General features: G+C 35.7%; 1 protein-coding gene across 1 annotated transcript; it reads right to left on the minus strand.

The window, feature by feature from the left end:
- Window positions 1–10,480: 10,480 nt before the first annotated feature.
- LOC127085254 (oligopeptide transporter 2) lies at window positions 10,481–14,621 on the minus strand. The gene is made up of 4 exons (XM_051025788.1): window positions 14,091–14,621; window positions 13,861–13,958; window positions 11,561–12,377; window positions 10,481–11,471 (listed from the first exon to the last, which is right to left on the minus strand). The coding sequence occupies exons 1-4, from the start codon at window positions 14,541–14,543 to the stop codon at window positions 10,677–10,679; spliced, it is 2,163 nt and encodes a 720-aa protein (XP_050881745.1). The 5' UTR covers window positions 14,544–14,621; the 3' UTR covers window positions 10,481–10,676.
- Window positions 14,622–24,381: the final 9,760 nt, after the last annotated feature.

Below are 24,381 nucleotides of genomic sequence, written 5' to 3' on the forward strand. Positions count from 1 at the left end.
TATCTAAAACAACCCATAATTTGGCAAATAGAGGAGGTCGAATCACTTACTTGTTTTTGAAGAAAAATGAAAACAGTGTTGTTTGGAGTGATATAAGCTGAAACAGAAGAAGATAATGCTTGGTAATGAAAGATCCTTGAATCTATTTTGCTCAGCTATGCATGAAAATGTCCAAATCGTGCTTGGCCATTGTTGGAGCTTGGTGAAAACAGAGTGAGAAGGAGGCTGCACAGGTGATGAATGGTGGTTCAAAGGAGCTCACAAAGATGGCTAGATGGTGAAGGAACCAAAGGTTACTCGAGTTTTTTAAGGGTTTGCTCAGAAATTCTGTTTTGGCCAAAGTGCAAAATGAGAGAGTGAGAGGTTTTCTGGTTGGTAGGCAGTGATTCTCTAGGGTTGTTTGTGCAGAAAAGAAGTTTTTATATCACTGTTTATCCTTGCTAATCCATGTGCTAAGCTGGTTTGGTTAAATGAAGTAACCTTGCCTTTTTGCTAATCTTGTATAAGTGAACATGGAGGTGCAAAGTCCTGCCCGAGTTGGGCCTTTTGGCATGCTGCAAATGACCATTACTTATGCTGTTTTTGGTCTGCTGATGGATTGCTCACTTTGTTTTGTTTGAATGAAGCTATTTGCAAAATTACCAAGCTTGCATCTTATGCCAAAATGGTAATAGGATAGTATCATGAGCATGATTTTAGGCTTGGAGCAAATTGCAAATATCATATGAAACAAATCCCAATTGGCCAAAGTGAGAAAAAGTCAAAGAATCAAAAAGTCAACTATTGGTCAAACTTGATTTTTTAAATGAAATAGGTCAAAAAATGCCATTTTGATTGGCAAGGTTTTGGTGAATGAAATTTATATTTTTGGAAAGAGGAGGAAAAATGTGGTTTGTAGGAAAAAACCCCACCAAATTTGGCCTTATGGTTCATGAGATATGGCTTGTTGAAGTTCACAAATTTTTGAAATTGAATTGATCATATCTTGACAACCATACATGGGATTTGAGTGTTCTTGGACTTTTTGAAAATGGGAGAACAAGATCTTCAACTTTCATGTTGGGCAAAAATTCATTTGGAGCTTGTATCATGATGCAAGTTGAGGATCAAGAAGTTTCCATTTTTGGCAGTTAAAATTACAGGTCCAGTTTCTATTTTGGGAAATTTTCTGATTGGCTTCAAATTCTTCCATGATGTTGATTGCCATGATATATGAGGCCTATTAGGACATGAATAAGCTCTCTCAAACCATTTCCATCCATCAAAACCATAGAATCAACCACAGTTGACCAACTTTGACTTTTCTAGGGTTTTGGACTGTCTGTGCATGAACTGATGAATTCCAAACCCTAACTCCTTGAGACCTTGACTTCAAATGATGTCCCATGTTGTATGGACTCTTGATTATTGATCATGGTGCCCAAATTCCACAAGAATGGCCACCATCCACTGCTTTGACTGACTGTTGACTTTCTAGGGTTTTTGCCTGGCTACGCATGAACTGATGACCTTTGAGCCCTCAACCCTTGACTTGAACACTTCAAATGGACCCTCTAGCCATGTGAACTTGTTGGACAAACCCTAGGGCCTTGGCTCCTTGAGAAACACCCTTGCTTGCTTGGTTGACTGATCTCCTGATCAGTTTGACCTAATCTTGCTTGCTTGCTCTTGAGGCAACTGGGGACAATGCAAATGCTATGCAATGGATCATGATATGCTATGACCTAATATGAGATGGTATGTACAATGATAGGTGCAAATTTGAGGTGCTACAATATTTTGTTATTTTAATTAATTATTGGGGTATTTTAGAAGGGTGTTACATGCAGCCCTGACAATCTTTGTCCAAAATGAATGAAATAGGATTCTTTGGAAAGCTTAGATCAAGAGGAACAACTCTTATGTTGAACATGTTTCCATTTGGAACTTGGATCAAGGTGAATTTTGAGATGGAAGTTTGGAAATTTCAACATGTTAAAAATTTTTCTAAGTGTCAAGTCATATACTTCAACGTTCCACTTTACTAAATTTTTTATGTGAGCTACAAATGAGAAAAGTGTCTTTATAAAAGTTGTATATCTTTCAAAGACATTAAAAATTTTCACCAATTTGACATCATTTGGATTTATAATGAGAGAGTTATGCATTTTTGAAGTTGAGGAAAATCACTTGTTCAATGGTATTGGTCCAAAATGACCTATAATGTATCCTCATATCACATGCTCATAAAAGTTGATTTAGCTTTCCCTCCAAACATAAAAGTTGAATTAGACATCTTCAATTTGATTGTGAAACTTGGGAATCTTTTATATAATAAAAATTGAGCAAGTTATGACCTTGGGAAGTCGACTTTCAAATTAGGGTTTAGACAAAATGACCTATAATGTTTCAACATAGAAAATGACTTTCCAAGAAAAATTAGCTCTAGACCTCAACATGAAAGTTGTTTGGAATGTCATTTATATTAACTTTTATCTTGGAATAATTTCCATATGATGAAAATTGTAGGAGATAGGATCTAGGGAGGCCCAGTTTTGATCAGATGAATTTATCTGACCAACCACCACCAACCAACTGGCTAACTTGCAATTCTCTTGACTTTTTAGGCTCATGGTAGATCATATATGCATAAGATGATGAAATTTGAAGTGTCCCTTGAGAAATTTGATCAATTGGTGAGGAAGCTTGTTGAGGAAGTTACTCAAGATACCCAAACAAACTAGGGTTTCCAAGGCAAACCAACTCCAAACTCTTTAAGAAATCTTGACCAAAATAACATGTAAAGATCATTGTGACTAATATATAATGCTTAGAAACATTGTGGACCAATCCTTGGTTGTGCTCTTAACCATGAGGATCTTAAACCCTAGATATGAACTTGATGGGTCAGTGGTGATCATGCCCTTCCTGCAAAAGAGTTAGGCAAATGCAAAGACATATTTTTGGTATTTTGGTTAGTAACATGATAATATACAAGTATGATACAATCACATAGTGCTTGGTGATCTCTCCCAAAACAAACCCAATGAAAGAGGGGTAAGGAGGATGCCAAGGTATGATCCCAATGCTAATGCATATGATGGAATTGCATGAGGGATCTTAGGGTCAAAATTAGGGTCTTACAGACTCTTGGAGTTTTGAATCTCAAAACAGTGGAGATTCAAACTCGATTTGAAACTCCTCAAGGTTATCCTTTGAATGAGAGGGTTTAGGGCTGGAGATTCAAAGCTGGCGCGTAAGGGTCCTCAATTCAGAGTGAATGAGCTTTTACTTATAGCCAAGGCATTGTTATTTGCACACTTGTTTCAATCTTTCAAAAATAGCAATTTCACTTTGCATGGATGCATGGGCATGTGATAGGCCCATGTAATGACTCATTCAGGTCCAAAATCATATGTAAGCTTTGTTGAAGTCATGTTAACAAGTCATGCACTCGTGTATGGATAGTGGAAGTTCAAACATGCCAAATGGTCCTTCAACTTTAAGCCATGTGCAAGTCATTCATTCTTTGTCCAAATGAGATGAATTTGGACTTTTTAGAAAGGTTAAATTAAGAGGAACAACTTTCATGTTGGACACTGTTTCATTTGAAGCTTGGATCATGATGAATTTTGAGGTGGAAGTTTGGAAAATCAAACATATCAAAAAAATTCTAAGTGTCAAGCCATATGTTCACTTCTTCCACCTTGGATAACTTTTTCTATGGACTTCAAATGAGAAAAGTTCCTTCATCAAAGTTGTAGATCTTCCAAATCCCTTAAATTTGGTCAGAAATTTGACCTCATTTGGATTTATCATGAAGTAGTTATGCATTTTAGAATTTGAGGAAAATCACTTGTTCAATGGTATTGGCCCAAAATGACCTATAATGTCCCCTCATATCACATGTACTTGCAAGTTGAATTTTCACTTACTCCAAACATCAAATTTGAATTAGACATATTGAATTTGATCATGCAACTTGAATGGATTTAATCTTATAAAAATTGAGTAAGTTATGGTCTTGGAAAGTTGACCTCCAAATTAGGGTTTAGGCAAAATAACCTATAATCTTTTACCATAAAAATGACTTTCTAAGCAAAACTAGCTCTAGATTTTAACATGAAAGTTGTTTGGAATGTCATTTAGAGTAACGTTTCTCTTGGAATCATTTTAATATGACAACAATTGTAGGAGATAGGGTCTAGGGAACCCCAGTTTTGATTAGTTGACTTCCTCTAGTCAACCACCATGAACCAACTTGCTAGCTTGCTATTATCTTAACTTTTTGGACTCATGGGAGATCATATATGCATAAGATGATGAAATATGAATTATCCCAGGAAATACTTGATCAATTGGTGAAGAAACTTATTGAAGAAGTCACATAAGATACCCAGATGAATTAGGGTTTCCAAGGCAAACCAACTCCAAACTCTTGGTGATTTCTTGATCAAAATAACATGTGAAGATCAAGGGGATCCATATATGATACTTAGAGCCATAGTAGATCAATTCTTGATTGAGCTCCTTGCCTTGAGGGTCTCAAACTCTAGATATGAGCTTGTTGAATCAAAGGTGAGGATGTGCACTACCTACTAAAGAGTTAAACTATATAATGGCATATTTTTGGTATTTTTGTTAGTAAAAATAAAGAAAATGAAATATGATACAATTAAATGGTATTTGGTGATCTCTCCCAATTCAAACCCAATGAATTAGGGGTAAGGAGGATGCCAAGGTGTGATCCCAATGCTAATGCATATAATGAGATAGCATGAGGGATCTTAGGGTCAAAATTGGGGTCTTGCACCAGCGACTCAGATGCGGAGTAGAAGATTAATTTCTCTGGTGCCGACTGTCTGGGGATTTAGGGCTCTTTTTGAGTTGAAGCCTTTCAAAGATCGGTTCTTTCTGGTTACTCCTATCCACAAAGAGGCTTACGCAACAGTTTGTGTTATTGGGAACGGATTTAAGAGTAAATGTATTGAGTTATTCCCCAAGTATTAGACCGAAAGTCATTTCCTCATGCGAAACAGGGTGTATGTATATAAAGAGTAAGATCTTTCTCAAGAAGACTTGTATCACAAGAAGCGACTATTGAGCTTCATCAATGACCTGTCCTATTTTGGGGGAGGTGTTCCCCTCGAGGAGGCCGACCAGAAACGCTTGAAACACTTTTTTGATACCCAATTGCAAATGTAGGCCCGAACCCGGGAAGAAAGGGAAATTATATGCAGATTTGGTGAAAAATGAAGTAAAGCTCTGACTTTTAAGGCAAGGAATATGGCCAGCAGGAACTAACACATGTCTTTTTATTACTTTGGAGCCTTATAGAAGTGTTGCTACTTTGAATGTTATTTAGAGGCCGCACAATGCTTAGGGGTTAGACCTAAGCTCCTCTAGGGAACGTCAGGTTCCTCCTTCAGAGGAGGATTACTCGTATTTGACCAATCTGTTTGGGCATACCCTGGAGGAAAAACTAACGACTCTAGCGTGGTATATTTAGCACGCCTTTGCTACTTTGGTCCTTGGTTGAACCGGCCACTAGGATGCTCTTTAGTTTGATCAACAACGTGAGGAAAATGATCGGTTGGATGAAATTATTCTCAATCTGACGCTTCGGCAGAATATGTACCTTTAGGAAATAGAGACACCTTCCACTTCTCTCACTAGGATAAGGGACGCTTTTCTCCCCCTTAATATCTTTGGTTCACTTACTAACCAGGAGACCCATCTGGTAAGGATCGTGGCGAAAAATAACCAGGCTCTAGTTTCTGCTCGGGGAAATTTACCATTTACTAAAGCATCTATTTCAAAAACTCATAGGGGATTAGAGACTTTGTGCATTAAAAATGCTTCTCTGACTCCGCATTTGGGTGATTGTACGACCACCAGCCTTGGGGGGGGGGGTCACAATTTTTTGAAAATGCCTTGCAGCAAGTGGAGCATTCTCACCATTCTCTATGTATCTCAAGGGAGCAAGTTTGGCTAGATCAAATGCTCAAAGATTGGGAGATCGTCTCCTTGCTGAGGTAGCCTTGTCGGCCACGTTTTTGTGTGTGTACTGTATGCAAAGTACTTTTGTAATGGAAGAATATATGTGCATATATTTTTGGAATGAAATTCTTTTTTACTTGCATAAGGCGTATTTGTATGATCCTGAGTGCAGAGCTTCAAAATTTGTGTGAACTTACGATGTCATCCCATGAAGTTTATCAGACGTCTCTAGGACAGTTCCTGGCCAAAGGACAACACCCCTGACTGTGGGGAATTGATTGATGCAGTCGCACGCACGAGGCATTTACGACAGCACCCCTGAATTTATTTAGATCGGGGCCTCGATCCCGTGGGTCGTACCCCAAACTTTATGTTATTATACACAATCACAAAGAAATGAATATTTCTGAAATTTTAATATTTCATTCATAATTTAGAATTTTTCTCATATACGAGGAAAGTGATTATACATACATAACATTTTATATAAGATAAGAAAGAAAACAAAACCATGTAAGCTAGTCGCTGTGGAACCTTGTTTTACAAGTAATATGCTTTTAACAAGGACAACTATTTTACTTTTGATGATCACAACTTTTGTCTAATGATGAAAACTGATGATGACAAGTCAAACATAAGTGGTTAAGTGGTTAAAGACGCAAACCAAAGAATTAGTGCTTGTTGGACTTGACTATTCGATGATGGCAACCTAATGGAAGTTAACTCAAGCCTGATCTCAAGTAAACTCAAGCAAATGTCTACAAAAAGGAAAGTATCTGACAAAGTCTTAAAGTAACAAGGAAGTCATGCTTTGATTAGTCTGATTGAAAATGCATTTAAAATGATTTCCTTTTTGTGTCAACCTCTACCATATAAATAAAGGTTCATTCCCTTATTTCAAAACATCCAAAACCGAGCTTCATTTCATAACTTTCTCTCTCTCTCTCTCTCTCTCTCTCTCTCTCTCTCTCTCTCTCTCTCTCTCTCTCTCTCTCTCTCTCTATATATATATATATATATATATATATATATATATATATATATATATATATATATATATATATATCTAAACTTTTATTTTACTTTCTCTCACTAAGTTTTAATCGAAGTTCTTTTCGATAAAGTCCTTTTGTGAGTGAGAAGTTATAATTATGGAAGGATAGATTTATAAGTTCACCAAAGAACTTTTGTTTATACCTTGGTTGAACATTTTAGCTAATTAAGGATTATTTGTTTTGGTTATAAGCTAAACCCGTAAAAGCGTTGGTTTAGGGATTGTGTGATGAAACCCTTGTTTAGGTTTGAATGCTCAACCTGTGGTAAAAGCTTTCATAGGTTCTTGGTTAACCCATGGTAAAACCAAGTTAAGGTTAAAGGTTATCCCGATATTAAAAGTTTTTTAGGTTCTTGGTTAGATCGTGATAAAACCAAGGTTTAAGGTTCGAGATTAGCCAAGTATTAAAATCTCTCAGGTTCTTGGTTAGCCCATAGTAAAACCAAGGTTTAAGGTTTGTGAGCTCAACCGAATGTTAAAAGCTCACAAATTTTATTTAAAAGCTTGAAGACTAACCGCTCCAAGATTATTGTGAAAATGAGACTAACCGCTTTGATCCTTCATTTGGAAGGAAGACTCGCCGCTTCACTCCGTTGTTTATTGTTTGGTTGGAAGTCAATCGTAAACTTCATTTTCCTTGTATAAGGAGGGTTTGCGAGTATAACCTACTAAAGACTCTCAATTTTATTAGATACTCTCAAGATCAATTCTTGGGGAGAGGAGTATGTTGTTTTCTTTGTTTGACCAAACCTTCATAATTTTCAGTGTTCTCTCTTTTGTCTCAACTCATACTTGGTCGAATTAGGATTCGTCAAATGCAAATCTGAGTATGGTGTCCATGTTAAGGTTGTGGCATAAATATAATAATCATCTGCTTATATGTTGATGACTTGCTAGTAACTAGAAATAACTTGAAGAACTTGTCAAAGTTCAAAGAGCTGATGAAGAATGAATTTGAAATGTTGGATCTAGAAAAGTTGTCATACTTCCTAGGCATGAAATTTCAAATGTCGAAGCAAGTTATGATGCTACATCAAAGAAAGCGTGTCAAAGAGATACTCAAGATATTCATGATGGATGATTCGACTCCTGCATCTTCGCCTATCGAACCAAATTTAAAGTAGGATAAGAAGACAAAGTCGATGCAACTTTGTTCAAACAAATTATCAGATCTCTGAGATATGTGTGCAATAGTCAATCTGATATATGTTTCTCATTCGGATTAGTGATCACATATATGAGTGAACCAAGGGTGTCACATATGAAGGCTGCATAAGAATCCTGAGATACTTAAAAGGATCGACAAGCTATGGAATTTTATCTCGATGAGACTCTGAAAGCAAATAAGCTATGATTACTTATTATTCAGATGTTGATTGGTGTGAAGATAAGGAAGATCGACGAAGCACTACTAGATACTTCTTTCAAGTATTTGGTGCCCTAATCCCATGAAGCTCGAGAAAGCAACCTATGGTAGCATTATCATCGTGTGAGGCTGAATATATAGCAGGATCTTATGATGCGTGTCAAGCAATTTGGATCAGATATGTGCTGGAAGAAATCAAGGTCGAAGTGAAGAAACCTTTGGTACAGTAAATCGACAATAAGTTAGCCATAAATCTTGCGAAGAATCCAATTTTGCATGAAAGAAGTAAGCACATAGAAGCTACATTTTACTTCTTAAGGGAGATGGTGAATCGAGGTGAACTTGAAGTAAGACATTGCTCAAGTGAAGCACAATTAACCGATATTTTCACCAAATAATTGAAGATTGGCAGGTTCCTAACATTGAGCAAGAAATTAGGAATAGTTCAGACCGACAATGATTAGTGTGTTTCGACAACTTGGATTATAGGGAGGTATGTTGAGATATTAGATATAATCCAAGTTAAGTTGTGTGGTCCAAACCCAAAGCTAATTAGGATTTAGGGTTTGTTACTTAGTTTGTTATTTTACTTAGTAGTCAAGTCACTTAGGTTTATATAAATAGACATTTGGTAATTCAGTTTCATAATTCAATTCAATAATACAATCTTTATTTCCTTATTCTCTCTTTCTCTCCTCACTAAAAGTGCCTTAAGCACTAACAAATTGTGTTGGGGAGTTTTTCACTAGGGAGCATTGAATATTGTGAGACTTCTTTTTTTAGAGCAAAACTTTTGTGAGAGACACACCACATACTCACACTTGATATATTCTCAACAAGAAAAATGTTAAAAAAGAAAGACATGTGAAGGCTAAGGGTGTACACAAGTTGAGTCGAATCAAGTTTGCTCTAATTTGTTACCTGAGTCATTCAAATTTTAATGGGTTGGATTTTTTATCCAACCTGCAATTTCAATTGTCAAAACTGACCTGAACCGGACCGTTCAGTTATGGGTTGGGTTAGGTTTGCTTTGCTTTAAATAAACTTTTATTTATGATTCTTTTTATCGATTTAAAAAAATATAACATTACTCAATATAATCATATTCATTTATAGCACTCAAATTCGATGAACACGTCATATAATATCTAATAAAATTCATCAACACGACATAATACTGGATAATAATATAAAATTCAACAATACACTATTTCTATAAAATAAATAAGTTGAAAGTGATACAAAAGCAAATAAAAAATAAAATTTAATTTTAGAATTAGATAAATTTATCGGTCAATTAGTATTATTTATGGAGAATAAAAAAACTAAAAAAATTATAATTATTAATGAGATATTTTTTTTTATTTTTATACAAAATATTATGTAAAATAATAAAAATTATTAAAGTTATATTAGTGACTTGACTCAATAGGTCTACGAGTTGTAAAATTCAAACTCAATATCCGAATCAAAATTATACGAATTATTATTGGTTGGATTGAATATACCCATAAATGAATGAGTTCAAATACTTTATGTTTCAATTCGATTTGAATCATGGATTTATGAGTCAACTCACATTCATTAACATCCGTATTAAATGCCACATTCAGTTGGTGTCCATAGTGGCACCGCCACCTGTTCGTGTTTGATTGAGAACCTTGACACAAAATTTGCAACATTTGGGAATAGAGAAAGAAGAAATAATTATTGAAATATTTGAGAATAGAGAAATAAGAAATATACTAATGGGTATGCAAAATTTTGAAAAATATAGTCAAAAGTCAAAACAAACAAGTTTGACAGCTTACCGAAATAAAGTATTTAATCAAACTTAACTTATCTTTGCACCCAACTACAAATGATCATAAATCAAAATCTATTTTTCCAATTTCTACTATAAACAAAATGGCTAAGACAAAAAATCCAACACACTTTTCACTTATATAATAATTTAAAACACAAATTTTAAACAACGTAGTGTAATGCAGCTATAGATTCCCAAAACTAAATATGAATCCAAGTTTCATCTCCAACCATCTAAATCATCACAAAAATTGCATATAAAAACAACACCTAAATAAATGAACTATATGATAGGTGTCTGATATAAACTATAAATTGAGTAATAATGGTCTATAATATAATACAATAACAAATACTTTCACGACAACAGTGATACGATAATAATTTGAAATAATAAATATATTAAATATAATCATAAATATTGATGCAGATATCAGACACTGATACAAGACACTTATAGTGCCTGTGACATCAAAAGGTAGGACAACCATCTGTCTCTATCCCTTTAGCAGTAGGACACGTAGCAAGAGGACAGTGCTCATCTTGTCCCCACCAGTCCAACCTTATTCCCTTATTAGCAATCGCAAAATAAAGAACAATAGTAATGAAAGCCAATCCAGCATCCAAAGCAGCAGCGAGAACATAATTGTACCTTTTCCACCACTTTTTATGATATGTATACACAAAATAGTTAAACATAATTGCAACCATAAGCCAAGAATTGAAATTCACTGTGCTAGCTGGTGGCATAGCTGAAGTTGCTCCAAGTAAAACAGGAAAGTGAATGTGTGATATCCACTTTTGATTCGGAAAGGCTTTTGTTAAACCCCATACAGCCATTGGGCCTGACAGTCCTATCAAGAACCACCAGTTCAGCTTCGAGTAGTTTCCTAGCGGGCCGAATATTCGTCGCGGGCCGACCAGACCCCATATCACGGATGCGTCGAAGAACACGTTGTCGCCCGGGCATGTCCACGGGCTACCCGGCGGGAGTAGCTCTTCGTGACATATGCCTTTTATTGAACCTAGTAACCACCATGCCACACTCACATTCACTGTTCCAGCTATGATTGTGCCTATAATCTGAACTATGAACATTGATCTTGGTGGAATCTTCATGTAATGTCCAAGCTTGAAATCAGATAGAAATGTAACAGCCTGAGCCATGCTTATATAACCGTATGTCTTGAAACATACATTGGCTATTGGTTTGCCAGGTGAAATCACACCCATAATATACTCAGTAATAATATTCAAACCTGGACTCTGTAAATAGAAACAAAACCATGTTAAGTAACATAACAAATTTTTAAGAAAAATGTTTCATTTCATGTTTAATAACCAGATTATCATACCTGATTAGTGGTGGCAGTAATGATGCTAATGGGAAGAGTGAACATGAGAGCAAGTGCAGAAGCAAAGATGAGTGCCCACCATGGCATTTGTATTTGATCTTTCATGAAAATACACATGACAAGTGCAAGAACAAACGAAATCAAAAGCGTAACATGAAACCACCAACCCGGAATATCCTTATACTCCTTCATCATTCTTGTATGAACATCTTCCTTCCCCGTTCGCGACGACATAAACCGATGATATATCTCCTTTCCGTTAAATATAGCAACATGAGTAAGAGCAGACACAATCGCAGCGAATCCAAGTCCATAGCTAAAAATGAAAAAGATACTCATATTTATATGTCCTTGCTCCTGATACGCGTTCATATCGATCTCAAACCTATCGTTAACGATAGCGGTGACATTGTATCTTCGACCTTGAGAAGTGAATAATATAGAAGTGAATATAGGGAAGTTTTTGGCGTTATAGACGTTTAATCCCCAATAAGAAACAGGAATTAGTACGTAGATTAGTAAAATGTAGCCAACAAGGATGTTGATGGTTGCGAAGATGGGTGTGATGAGTGGATTTCCGAGGAATGAAGCAATGGTGGTCCAGTCGAGCGAAAAAGAGCCGAAACCGAGGCCGTTTCTTCCCGATCCAAGTTGATGAGCTGTTACTGAGTTTGGGAAAATCCAACAAACCCAGGAAATAACTGATAATGTGGCAAAGAGATAACCTGGTACTATGTACCATGCAAAGCTGCAGATAAGTGCTATCAGAAAGAACTTTTCTTTTGACATTCGGTTTTCATCCTTTTCATGTATAGCCCTGCCATGCATGCAATCAAAACTGATCAATGATCCAAATCAAATTATGCTTTAATTTAATATATCTTAGTCTCTAGTGATGGAATTCTTTATTTTTTTTTAAATTCATATGATCTTTTAAGTGATAATTTAAAAAATAATAATAAATGATTTATTCTAAAAAATGTGAATTAATTTATATTGATTATAATAAGCACGGAGTTCTATTTGAAACCGTGTAAAGTGGATTATCAAGTAGATGGCAAAATTTGCCACTTTCAAATCATATTTTAATAGAATTTAATAAAATATTTGTTATTCTTATTTAATTGTTAACACTTAAAATTATTTTGTTATGTTTGAATTTTTTTTATAGAGTCGAATTGCGACTAACATACAAACAGCATTGCTATTCCTACACCATTTCCTACACCATTTCCTACACCAAATACTTACACCGTATACATTATTGACCGTATTTATACTGTGAATAGTGTATTTTAAAAATAAAATAATATTTTTATGAACAGTATTTTGAACAGTACATGAACAGTATATGTGAACAGTGTCTATGAACAGTGACTTAAAATAGTGAAAAAAATTGATTAAGTAAATGTAAAAAATTGGTTAATGAAATGACGAAGTTGGTTAATGAAAGTTCAAATATTAAAAATAATTTTGAATAGTCACCAAAATTGGTTAATACAGATTATGAAGTTGGTTAAAAGAATTATGAAATTGGTTAATAAACGTTTAGATAATAAAAAATAATATTAAAAAATAATATTTTTTTATATTTAAAAAAAAATAATATATTATTATAATATTCTACTGCTGACCTGGTGAACAGTAGAATATGGTGTAGGTGTAGAAATCAGCGTAAGAATAGCATTTTTCAACATACAAATTCCTCAAAAAAAAATTTAGACAATTCTAATTGAGTTGTTAAGGTGAGTTGTATGTATTTTCAATGCAGTTTGTTTTAAAGCATAAATTTATTAGTATTTTGTTCAATTATTCACATTTATGTGCATATACTAAAATATCAAAACTCTTCTAAAGATAAATAGTGTACTATTTTTTTATAAGAAAACAGTCTTTACTATTTTTTATATAAAATAAGGTATTTGATATTGCTATTTAAAAAGATCACATCTCTTTTACGCATCTTCTTCACATCCTTTTAAAACATAACATCATTTTAAGCTATTGTGTATGTCTTATATTCATTCCATTTTCACATGTTCAAATTTCTCATAATCTCTTTTATTTTTAAAATCATTCTCTAAATGACATGACACGTTGAAAACGATTTGAACACTAGAAAACAATTTCTCTTCATGATTATAAGTGTTTATAAAAAATACATTTATCAAAACTCTTCAAAAGAGGAATAGTCTAGTCTAGACTATTTTTTAATAAGAAAGTATGTAGTATTGCTATTCAGATGCTTTTGTTTAGCAAGTTATTATATTTATGGTATAACATAAGTAATATTCAAAAACCTGAACAACGAGACTTGCATTAGGGTGGCCGGCCACCACATCTCCGCCGGCTCCACCACATACTTCTTCATTATCCCCGCCCATCCATACCCTAACACCTGCCATTAATACAATAAAAAAAAAATAAACCAAAAAATATTCAAAATATTACCTAAAAAATTTATTTAACTTCATACAAACTAAGGTGAAAAGTGATGAAAGAAAAAGAAACATTAACTAATTAACCTTACCTGAGTAGTGATAACAAGAATCCAACACGTAAAGAAAGTGATTCTCCTATAATAAAAAACCCTAATGATATCAATAATACTGAGAGCATAAGCAGCTCCACCAACGTTCGCAAAAATGGAAATAAGCACGTGCTCTTTCACGTTGAAAGGACCCGGGTTCAACGAAAACTCTCTCGCTCCGAACCCAACGATCCGAAACTTTTTCGTCGGCAACACCCTCGCCATGAACCGACCGATCGGAAGCGTCGCTACTTGCACCGATATCATCGTCACCGTTAAAGGCTCTGCTCTGTAACCGAAAAATGTGTTCAAGTAAGAGAGTAACACCACTGAGATTATCCCCAATGTCCACATTCGAAATGTCCATACCGGTAGGTTCGGGTCGTCGTCGGTGGACACCACCGCACGAACCTCCTCGACCGGTGAAACGTCGTCGTCTATTACCGTACCCATGCTATGTTATCTGCGTGAACGTGATTTCGCTCTCTGAAACAAATTTCTATTTTTTTTCAACACTGGATCGTTTTATATATCGCTAGTATTATTTTTGTATTATTGAATAAAATTCGTATATTGAATATACAATTTATTTTATTTTTTTTTATTTACGGTCCTAATACGGTAAAATGAAAGTGAAAAATGTGAAAGTAAAACAAATTTCTTATTTTATTCAGTCACTTTACATTCATTTTTATTTCTGGTAATTTATACCTATGTCCAGCTGGCTATGTTTTTTTTCTTTTTGAATTTTCTTTTACTTTTTATAACAATGTTAATTTATTATTATCATAACATTTTTTTTATTTGTTACCATATTATAAATCTATAATTATATAGTTTGCGTTGACTTATTTTTGTTTCAAATTGTTATTTAAATGATTTTTAATTTTTTTATAAAAATTATCCTATAAATAAATAATTTCTCAATATTTCAAATGAAAATTCTTAATATTTTAAATAAAAATAATAATAATTTTTTATAATTTATATAATATTTTTTCTTTCTTTATTTATAAAATTTATTTACCGAGTTTATTATATATATAATTTAAATTAAAATCAAAACAAATAAAAAAAATTATGTGTTTGTATTTTTTACGTGTGTGTTCATTAAAAAAACGGTCAAATAGGAACGAGAGAGTACCCGTTTGGAAGTGAGTTATAATAGTATTTGAAAATTTGTATCATTATATTTTGCAGTTGCTTTTAGGAATATCTTTTTTATAATTTTGTTTATTTTCTGAAAAAAATTAATTATATTTTTCATTTACAGAAAATCCTAAAAAAATATCAAAGAATTTATTTTAATGAGGTTGAATTTAGCAGTACTTTCTTTACTCTCAGTTATAAAAAAAAATTATGATTTTAATTATTAAACGTTCAATTTTATCTGATTTTCAAAATTAATCCCTCTATTTTAAATTTAAATAATTTTTTTCTCACGTTTTTCATAAAGAATAAACAAGACATCCGTTGTTTAACTTGTACTTTTGTTTTTAAGTTCTAAAAGTTTATATATATATATATATATATATATATATATATATATATATATATATATATATATATATATATATATATATATAAATGGTAATTTGTTATTTTTCATAAAAATTATCATTTAAAAAATAGAAACATCGTTTATTTTAAGTGAAAAATATGTGAGAGAACTAAAATTGTTTAAATTTAAAATAGGACACCAATTTTATAAATCAGATAAAAATATAGGACTAAAACTGTAATTAAATTTAATTATTAAAAAAAAAAAAATTAATACTTTTTATTTTAAGAAATTTCTAAAAGTATTAAACTTATATCAAAATATATTTTAATGGGATTAAATTTAATAATATTATCCCTGATATCTAAAAATAAACTTTCTAAAATATATACTTTATACTGATAAGTTTTGATTTAGAAATGTCTATATTTAAACTTCGAGTTACTCAGAATAAGATTTCAACAAGTAGAACAAATCGATATTAAAACAAGTCATAATAAAATATTCTTTCGTGGCACCAACAAAATAACAATGTTTAAGTCTTGTTTCGTGGGAAAACCAAAATTGATGTTGATTGATGATGTTGAACTCTTGAAATGGTGGTGTTGATCTTTGATACAATGGCGTGGGGGTAGACTTGCAACATTAGTACTCCAATACTCAAGTTAGTTAAAGAGTCCAAGATGAGTGAAGTGAAAAAATTGAGATCATAAAGTGTATCTTGACTCTCACATGTGCTGATTATATGTGTTGGATAAGTTTGATTGAACTTTGAATGGTTGGGCGGGATACTTGGTTTTCGCCCACTTTGAGCTTTTAACTGGCCCAAAACTTGTCTGATTTTCACCCGCCGAGAAGTCTTTAGGCTCGCAAGTTATGGTAAGTTGTTTTTCTCTGAGCATTGAGTGCACTTTAGTTCACTTGTGTTTCCAAGGAGAAATTTGGTCATGATTTGTAACTTTTTGCCTTCCTTACGATCTGCCTCGCTGCTCGCTCTCCTTTATACAAAGGTATCTTGGCTTTTTGGGAGGATTTTTCTCCATTTTTTAGAGTCAGTTTTCCTTTGTGAGAGCGATTTCCTTCTTTATCAAGATCATTATCTTGAGATTTATTTTCTTCACAATGCAATTTTCTCATTCTACATTTAATTTCTATCTTTTTCACCATAGTACATTCTCTCTCTGTGTACCCTTTTTACTCTGAGTTTATTTCTTCACACCCAATTTTTATTTTGTCATGACTCGTGTAAATGATTCCTCTATAAGTTTATCTAGAAATTCTAGAAATAACGATTCTTCCCTTTTAGTTAGAATAGAAACATATTCTAGCTCAAATTCACATCATTCAATTAGTAGTAATTTTGTTTCAATCATTATAATTGTGTTTGAGAGTTCTGAGTCAGAGGGATTTTTTAGTGGTTCTCTTGATATAGAAACTTCCTTTAATGATTCTTCCTTCATCATTATCGTTTATGATGATGATGTTGGAGGTGATCGCGCAGTTAGTGCTACGCCATCTCCGTCTGCAATTATTGGTGATTTATCCTTCCTTACTTTGACTACACCAAATATGGAAGTTGATGCCTTGAACAGGGAGGAGACTCGAAATTTCATCAAGACATACCATAGAATTTATGGTCAGGATCCAAGTGACATTGAAGTTGGTAGTCCATTTGATTAGTTGGTTCTCCCCGTGTAATTAGGCTAAATGTTATGTAGCATCTCCTGAGAGTGCTCTAATATTTTTTATGAATGTTTGTTTACCTAGACAAATTTGGGGTTACCTTTGTCCTAGAATGACATCCATTCAAATTTAACACAAGTTTGTAGTTTTCTCCTCGGTTTCATCCTCCTTTCATATTTACAAGTTTGCATACTATGGATGTGCTTCACATGATAGTTTATCTTAGTTTTCCCAAAAAAAATTCAATTAAAGGAATGTATGTTATTGATAAATGTTGTTGTATGATGTCGATGTTGTTGTTGATGTTGTTTTGTGTTGTTTGTTGATAAATGGTTCTTCATGTGCAACTAGTAAGTGGTTATGGTTCTTTACTTATCACTAATGCAACTGGATGTATGAATATGAATCTAATAAGAGAGTTGCGAACTTGTGTTTGATGTAGAAATATTATATGAGTTTTTCATATAATATTCTCATGGTGAACACATTTTCTCTACCATCCCTTACACTTTATCCTCTTCATAGCTTCCAGAAACGGTTAGTTATCAAGTTTTCTTAATCTATATTAATTAATTGATGTTTTTATTGATAAATATTGTTAGTGAGTTTGTTATATCATATGTTATTGCTTGTTTCACTAACCCCTAATTGAACTTACATTCATTTAAATATATTTTTGAGATAATAATCAGAAAATTTAAATTATTCTTGAAAAATAACTTAAACGATCCAATATTTATCGAATTGCATGCATCTTGTAATCGTGATTTCCTCTTTAGCCCATAGAATTTGATTAAATGCCACAAATTCTTCAAAATAATGATGATAAATGGATGATAGTATGAGTCTTGCATACAAAATTTTATGTTTGAAAAATAAACTAGAAAAAAAAATCAAATTTTGTATGAAAGACTTAGAAGACATTAATTCATCATCATTACTTCGAAGAATTTTGGATTGAACCAAATTATATGGGTTAATGAGAAAATCATGAATTACAAGATGCATGCAATTCGAAAACCTTGGACCATTTAAGTTATTTTTCAAGAATAATTTAATTTTTCTTATTATTATCTCAAAATTTTATTTGAGTGGTTGTATATGGTTAATGAGGGAAAGAGAAAACAAGCAATCATATATTTTATAATAAGCTCTTACACATACCACAGTGTTTTTTTTAATATAACTGTTGTGATAGATAGGGTGCTACTTAGCTTATAACCACGGTTGCACGCCCGTTATGGAAACCAGCATACATACAATCACACGCTACCTAACAGTAGACGTGCAACTGTCATTATATGTGTTTCACAACCGTTATTACATGTGTTTTCCATAGTAGTGTGTTGAGGTTTTTGAAGGTTTCCCCCTCTCAGTTTCATCCTGACACTCCATTTTCTGTCAGATTCCTACCGAGCTTCCTCTCTCTACCGGCTTTCAAGGGTTTCCCTTTCATCCTTGCATAAATAGGTTTCAAAATTATTAGGCTTGGGTCCATTTCAAACGCGGGCCTCGTGAATATGTTGTTCGTCTGGATTCTCTTACTCCTAACGAGATTGAGATGAAGAAAGATCTTGATGCTTTTTATGAGAATCTCGGTCATAAGATGTGTTTGGTTCTTCTAAGGTAAAGCCTTATCTATAGAGGAAATGATACATTGACACTCGTGTTATTATGGGGGCGACCAGTATTCTAGAGAGGAAGTAAATTTTTGGTGAGGATAGAGCAATCCCTTGTAGGTTGGTTTGTGGGGTGTTTGGTATTTGAAGATGAAATGAATGCCTTGAGGAAGGTATCTGACATTTCAAAAGAGTGAGAGTCTAAAGGTGCCACCATCACTTCTCCAGCTCAGGCTTTCACTCCTCGTCCAGTTGGTCCTAGCATATCTACTACTTTTGAAATTCCTTCGATCTCCACTATTCGGGACCAACCTTATTTCGAGGTTGTTGCTATAGTTGTTGAAGACCAAACTCAATCCCCTCCTACTAACAACAAAAGCGATCAGGATCAGAGTCCTCCCTTGGAGGAAGATTTGGCCAAACAGACTTGGTTATTTAGGGGTGCTTCTTATAGGTCGTATACTCCTCTGCTCAAGCTTCTAGCCATTTTGCCATCATGGATTCCCTGCACTTCTTAGGAGACACTTTATGCAATCTTTGATTATAATCTTGCCTATCTTCAGAACCTTCTTGAAGCGGGGAAGATGTAACTCTTCTTAGAGGCCATTTTCTACACTTACCAAACCGTTTCTTTATTTCCATGCCTGCTACTGGTTAAGGTGATGTTTTAGATATGGGTAGTTCTTCCAAAAGGGATACATAGAAGGGAAAATGTGAGGCGAATGAAAAATAAAGGTTCAAGCTTAAACAGGAAGTGTTCGCTCTTCGGGAGAAGGCAGGCCCAACAAAGTCTCTTCAGAAGGAGGGGAAAGTTCATGGATTCCTTTCCTCTCTTATTGCTAGGATTGTTGAGCTTGAGTATTCTCTGGAAATGGATACAAACTATTTAAAGGAGGCCAACACTACCATCGTGGAGATTAAATATTGTACTGAGAAGGCCATGGATAGATTGAGGAATGAGGTTAACACGGCCCTCCAAAAAACTCTTAAAAGGGTTTATGAGGCCTTCAACCAAGATGTTGAGCAGTTAGAAACTCTTCATTCAAGTATTCTTGTTCCTCGTTCGCAACTTGACCTAAATAAAGTCAGTTGAGACAGAGCATTGGTGGAGGATGATAGTGCAATGCCTCAAGATAGAAAGACTTGACTTTATTTTATATCTAATATAGGCAGGTTGTTGTACCCTTGTATTTTCATGTTACATGTATGGACAACAATATATTTATTTACCTTTCTTTGATTGATGTTTTATTTATGCTTGTCATAATTTGTTTAATATTCTTCCTGGTCTTCTTATTGTACCATCTAGCTCATTCTTGACTCGACCTCTCAACTCGAAACAAGCTTGCGGGTTCTTCCTTTGTTGTGATTGAATTTGATTGTTCCATTAAGTGGGAGCTTGCATCGTTTGTATTATCTTATATGGTTCCCTTCTTGAGCGAGAACCAGCAAGATCTTTGAAGCTTGATGTCACTTGTCCCTTTGGTGAGACTTGGCATAACCCTTGAATTTGTTATCTCTTTTCCCCATCGATGAGAGTCAAAGTAATCACTAAGCTTTATCGTTACCCTTCCCATTCGAAAGGAACTAATGTAAATGCTAAGGTTTTCATTACCCGTCCTAGTCGAGGGCAGTTGGTACAATTCTTCAACGTCATTCAGAATCGTCCCTAGCCAAAGGTGGTGTTCTTATCCCTGCCCCCAAGTTTAATCCTGGTTCCGGATGAATATCTTCTGGGATCCACCATCTACGCTCTTGGAATGGCTAGTTCTTAAGAGAGGGTGTGCCCATTGTGCTTTAAGTTCGTTCCTCCTAGTGGGATCCTATTTCACAAATAGAATTTATGTCATACTGATGAGGATTATAATATTATTTATGTGTAAAAAATCTCTTTAGGAAAAATATTTATTCATTTGAATTTCGAGGAACTTTGAGAAATGTTGGTCTTGTGCGCGTATGGGATATATATGCGTCCCTTGGACAATTAGCACTAGGAGGTATGCGCCTGACTGTTTGGTGATTTGTTTTACCTTCGATGGGATTTGAGTAAACAAACTTCATTTCCCTTCCTGCTTATTCTCTTTACAATGAGTTGTGCGACTTCTATAGGTTTTTGTATATGGCATTTCGCTCGGAGTAACAAGCCAACATTTCTTCGGATTATTACCTCTTTTGGTTTCAAAGTGAGTTGCTTGGATTTTCGAAAATAGGTTCCATATCTAATAAATCCAGCTAATATGTCTCCCTCTGTAGGAGGTTGACAAACTTAATGAATATTTGGAGTTTTTCTTCTCATTCTACTCCTGCATATGTAAAGGAGTTATATTTTAAAGTTTGTCTCGAACTATGTTTGGATTGACCATGCGTCCACTATGGACTGGGCGTTTTAAGAATGGTACGACCTATCGCTATGATAAAGAAGGATCTTGAATTCACGGTGGAGGCTCGTTTCTTCAACTGCGATAGCGTTGATTCGTGGATTCTTTCGGTTTCCCTTTCAGATATGGTGAGATATAGTAATAATGAATGGATTGTTTCTACCATAAGGTTTCCTTCTTGATATTCTTAATTATAGTTATCAAAATCGATACTTATATCAGGGAGGTTGGAGTAAAGGTTTTAAGGTTTAACTAAGGTTATACGACGTTGAAACGATTGTAAATAAATAAATATTTAGCTTATATATATAAGAATAATAATGTACAAAAATGATTAATATATAATTCAACTTTTGAAGGTGAAAAAAGATGTTTAATATATAATTATCCTTTTAAAGATGAAAATATGAGTAATAGAACTTGTGGACATGATTATCTTATATTCTTCGAAATGATATCTTAGTAAGACTCCTTACAACTCCTGTACTTTCTTAAATGGCAAACATATCATATCTTTTATCTAATATGATAGATGTAACACCCTTCTAAATACCCCAAAATATTATAATTAAAATACACATATCTTCATCAGAGTAATTATGCCCCGAAGGGTGTCACACAATCATTTCACAACAATCATTAAAATATCCTGTCATGCTCATTTATTTAATCAAAATAAGATTCTTCGCATAATTCGCAGCGGAATAAATTCAACATCAATGTAAAACATGTAACACAATACATGTAAATCATCCAACAACCAATATCAACTTAGTTAAAACATTCCCTCCCGATGTTACATCTATCAGAGCATGACCCATAAGAAACTACTCTAGACTCCAAGCATTAGCTTCTACTCGACTCATTTCTCGTTACCTGAAAAATAGGTGTAAGGGTGAGTTCCTCAATCAATATAATAAGTGATCTCACCTGATCAGGAGGGCCTTCCAAGGTCTTGGTGAATGGGCCGGAGACTGAAATGAGAGGGGGGTGTACCTGCAAGGTGCTCCAATGCTTAAGTCAGAAAAGGTACAGAATGAGGTTATCAGAGTGTGAGTTAGAATACCTGCCCCTTTGCCATGAAAGGGGTATTTATATTGAGCCCCCAGCGCTGGGCCAAGGCTCCTAATGGGCTGGATTAGCTAGGCCCAAGGAGGAGCTGCCAGGGGACGCGTAAGAAGCGTTAAGACCTAGACCAAGGTCTGCCCCCTGGTCCAACTGCCCCTATCCCTAAGGAGACAATATAGGGGAGTTGGGTGACGTGGTGAGTGAGATGCCGTTATGGCTCTGCCCGACACAACTTAGGTGTCCGCGACGTGGGTCGACGATGAGTGGATGGAGATCATATGAGGAGGACCCGCTCGTTGTCCGACACGTATTTAAGGGGCCGGGGAGACATTCTTCGGGCGGACGGTCGTTCACCTGACGTGTCCTCGTGGTCGCTTGGACACGGTCGTTCGGACGTGGGCTTGGCGAGCATTGGGCCGTGCCGTGCCTAGTGTCATGGCCCAGTCCAGAACAGGAGCCCCCCAAGTCGAGTCTCTGAGCCAGAGAGATGACTTATGTTTCAACTAAGGGTTCCCCGAGACGATGGGGAAGCTTGATCGTTAGACAGGTGAGGTTGTAACAGACCTATTCATGACTGACATTTTCTCCGGGAATGTCGGGGACGGAGGTGATCGGTTGGTCTGCACCTTCCTTGTAGTGAACGTGGGTACGACGCGGGGAGGTGGCGTCGTGGTGAGTCGAGGAGACGGATAGGTGCTCGGGTCGTTTCAGCTTCTTATCTTTGATAGACGTGTCTCACGATTAGTGGCGTCGCTTCGTTTCGCGCGCAAAGACGGCGTAGGCAGGCTAGGCAATGATGACCTAGCATGTTGGTCTACGTGCCAAGCCCTATAAAAAGGGGTTGAGTAACTTCATTTCTACCTTTTTTTCTCGCTCATACGTTCACCGGAGTTCTCCACCTTCTCTCTCGTTTGCTTGCTCAACCGTCTGGACCGCCGTCTCCGCCCGTCCTCCTATCTGAACCACCGCCTTCTGCTCGGATACCACCGTACCCCTTTCAACTTAACTATGTCAGGTATGATTTTCCACTGTGACCCATTCTTTTTCCTTGTTGTTTTCTGTCAAACGCATGCTATTTTTGTAGAAATGTGGTTAGGTTTAACTTGGGAACAGTGTAGTGGACTGTAGGTGTATATTAGATGGTAAAAAATAGGGTTGGGATCCTACTGTACCGGGCATAAACTTCATATGCTGGGCAATACGTGCATAGGCTGTATGAAGTTTATGCCCGGTCTCCATAGAATGCGTGCGCCACCGAGTTGAGCGCGGTTAGTGTCCGTCGCCGCTACGCCCTTTCACTTGACCTGCGGTGGAAGGGTGGATTTGATATGACGTCGAATTCACTCTTTCTGTCTGCGTTTCAGGTGCTACCGGGCGCTTACGACCGAGGAAGGAAGATTCTGGGTCCTCCACCGAAGACGCGACAATCGCTCGTCTCCCTGTCGGGGATGGGAGTGTCCGAGATGGTACCGAACACGCCTCCTCTTCCGGGCAGGTCGACTTCTCATGGGTTGCGGACGAGCCCTTGGAGGAGGAATCAGACTTCTGTGACGAGGCCATCACTGCTCACGCTATGGTCGAGACCATAAGCCGGGAGGATCCACCAAACTGGTATTGCTGCGCCCCCAAGGAAGAAGACCGCATTTGTCATCATTTCCCGGGGAAGCAGTTCACCATGTATGAATTTGCTTTTCGTGAGGCGGGGATTAGACTGCCCTTCAACTCCTTCCAGATGTCGGTCTTCAAGTGGCTCCGGCTGGCGCCGTCCCAACTACATCCTAATGCTCTCGCATTTATGCGGGCATTCGAGTTAGTTTGCCAGTTCCTCGGCATTGGTTGCACCCGGGCTCTCTTCTTCCACGTTTTCCATCTCCAGAGGTCCGGTTCCCGTGGTCGCCACAGTTGGGTTTCTTTCAAGCAGCCCGTGCGTCTGTTCAAGACGTACGAGGATTCTGTTCGCCATTTCAAAAGCCGGTGGTACGTGGTGATGCCGATTACCCGGGCTGCCCTTCACTCTCTCTACTACTATCAACGGGAACCCA

Source organism: Lathyrus oleraceus, chromosome 5 (assembly GCF_024323335.1).
Source record: "Lathyrus oleraceus cultivar Zhongwan6 chromosome 5, CAAS_Psat_ZW6_1.0, whole genome shotgun sequence".
NCBI classification, from domain to species: Eukaryota; Viridiplantae; Streptophyta; class Magnoliopsida; order Fabales; family Fabaceae; genus Lathyrus; species Lathyrus oleraceus.